Source organism: Lipotes vexillifer, unplaced genomic scaffold (assembly GCF_000442215.2).
Source record: "Lipotes vexillifer unplaced genomic scaffold, Lipotes_vexillifer_v1.1 scaffold395, whole genome shotgun sequence".
NCBI classification, from domain to species: domain Eukaryota; kingdom Metazoa; phylum Chordata; class Mammalia; order Artiodactyla; family Lipotidae; genus Lipotes; species Lipotes vexillifer.
Window position 1 is genome coordinate 5,449,541 of NW_006797390.1, and position 2,010 is coordinate 5,451,550.

The 2,010-nt window shown below is 52.5% G+C and overlaps 1 protein-coding gene across 1 annotated transcript in view; it reads right to left on the minus strand.

Moving 5' to 3' along the window:
- CCND2 (cyclin D2) overlaps positions 1–2,010 on the minus strand; it is a 22,945-nt gene that overhangs the window by 17,583 nt on the left and 3,352 nt on the right. The window contains exon 3 of the mRNA XM_007469446.1: positions 59–218. Coding sequence (XP_007469508.1) covers positions 59–218 — 160 coding nt within the window. The remainder of the gene's footprint in view (positions 1–58; positions 219–2,010) is intronic.

Consider the following 2,010-nt stretch of genomic DNA (forward strand, 5'->3'; position numbering starts at 1 on the left):
CCCCCCCACCAAAGCCCTCCCCAGCACCCGGCCCCCACTGGGCTCCAGCAGCTCCTACCAGTGGCGCACAGAGCGATGAAGGTCTGAGCATGCTTGCGGATCAGAGACAGCTTCTCGCTGGGCTGAGGCAGCTTGCGAAGGATGTGCTCGATGAAGTCATGGGGGGTGACGGCCGCCAGGTTCCACTTCAATTTGCCCAGCACCACCAGCTCCCACTCCTGGGGACGGAGGGAGGAAGGGGAGAGTATAAAACCCACAGGCCGACCTGGCATCCGGGACTGGGGGCTTGGCGTCCAGACCAGTCTTCATAACGATTCTCATTAGGACACACAGCGAGATTGGAAGGCGGGGCCATTTATCTGAGTGGCCCTAAAGCTTTGAAGTGGGTGAAGGCTCTTCTTAGGCTTCAAAGGTCAGGCTCCACTGAAAATAATGAGAGCCCAGGTGGCTGTTGCCAAGATGGTACTTTCTTCTATTTCTCTGCCTCTCCAGCTCCCCGACCCACACCCAACCCTGACTTCCATTCCAGGGGACGCTTCTGCCCGCCCACCCAGAAGGTTGAATCTACAGTAAGATACCGCCAAGGTCATTGTAGCCCTTTGGTAGCATTTTATTGTGTATCTATCACCAGATTAATAGTCTTTTTAATCCTCGTGGAAAAATGATGTACACAGAATAAAGCTCAAAATTAGGTTTCTTGGCCCAAATCCTTGGCAACCAATTAGCTTGCTCGTAGTTGGTGCCAAAAAGTGCCATTTTTCTCTCTGCTGCTAAAACTTTCCCCATGACACATAATGCAGAAATCTTGGGAAATGATACCCAGACACGGGGCACCCTTCCACTTGAATGTTTCACAGGCCTTTGTTACCATGACTGAAGGACCTCATGGTCACTGGCAACCCCACTGTGCAGCTGGAGGTGATTCAGGGCAGGGTGAAGGTCCTTGTTCAAGGTCATACAAGCCCGCAGCCCAAATGCTGGCACCGTGCAACCCTGTCTCTCGTGGGCCTCTCACCAGCAGCCCACCTAGTGAAAAACCTTGTTTCTCTCCCTTATTGGGATACGTTGGGGGAAACTGTGCTCAAAGGGAAACAAGCCAAAGAGAAAGCCTTAAAACTACGTGCAGTCAGAGGGAAAAACAGGCCTATCGATCTATCGTCATCAGCAGAATGAGCGACCAGTTTACCAGTGTAGTCCGTTCCCCCATTCACCCCAAGATACCTACTGTCTTCTGCCTGCTAAGCCGGCCACCGGAGCCCTATTCTGCCTGCGACCCACAGCACCGGCTGGCTGTGTGGTCTGGGCCAATTCCCTCCCCTTCCCTGGCCTCGGCTTTCTTGTTGGTGAAATAGGAGGACTCCTCCAGTTCTCAACTTCTGGGATAAAGAGACAGAGACTGGAAAAAGGCAGATTTGTCTGCAGCAGTATAAATTAGCTTGGCAAGCCCCTGGAAAAAAACTGGGGTGCTCTGAAAAATACCCGAGTCCCCCATCACGTTGAAAGAGTGAAGCAACAGGAAGATTCGTTTTCCTCGTCTCCCGTGAGAAATATAACTGGATCCCAATTTTAACCATGCTCTCTTTACCTGCTTTCAAGTCTGCCTTGGTTTTTTACGGGAGGTTGGCGGTGAAAACCCAGACAGACTACTAAACAGTCAGTGTCTTCCGAGATGGCTTGAAATTCCAGCTCTCCTTCTCACGGGGGAATGTGAGTACAAACCACTCGACTTGTACCATTATTAAAGGAAGCAGATCTCCTAGAAGAAAGCACCTTTCTGGGCCTCTCGGACCAAACCAGAAGCAGCTGAAATCTGGCAACTGTTCAAAGGTGAGGTCATTCATGCCCCTCTGCATTCTCGGAGATTCCTCCCCATCCTTGCACATGTCTGCCGCTAGGTGGCAGCACAGCCTCAGGGAGGAAGGCCTCTCACAAAGAGCTCAGTTCAGGCGTCCAGTCCAGGGCCCTGTGGACTTAGTGCAGGCCTGGCCAGCGGGGAGGGGGAGGGGGAGG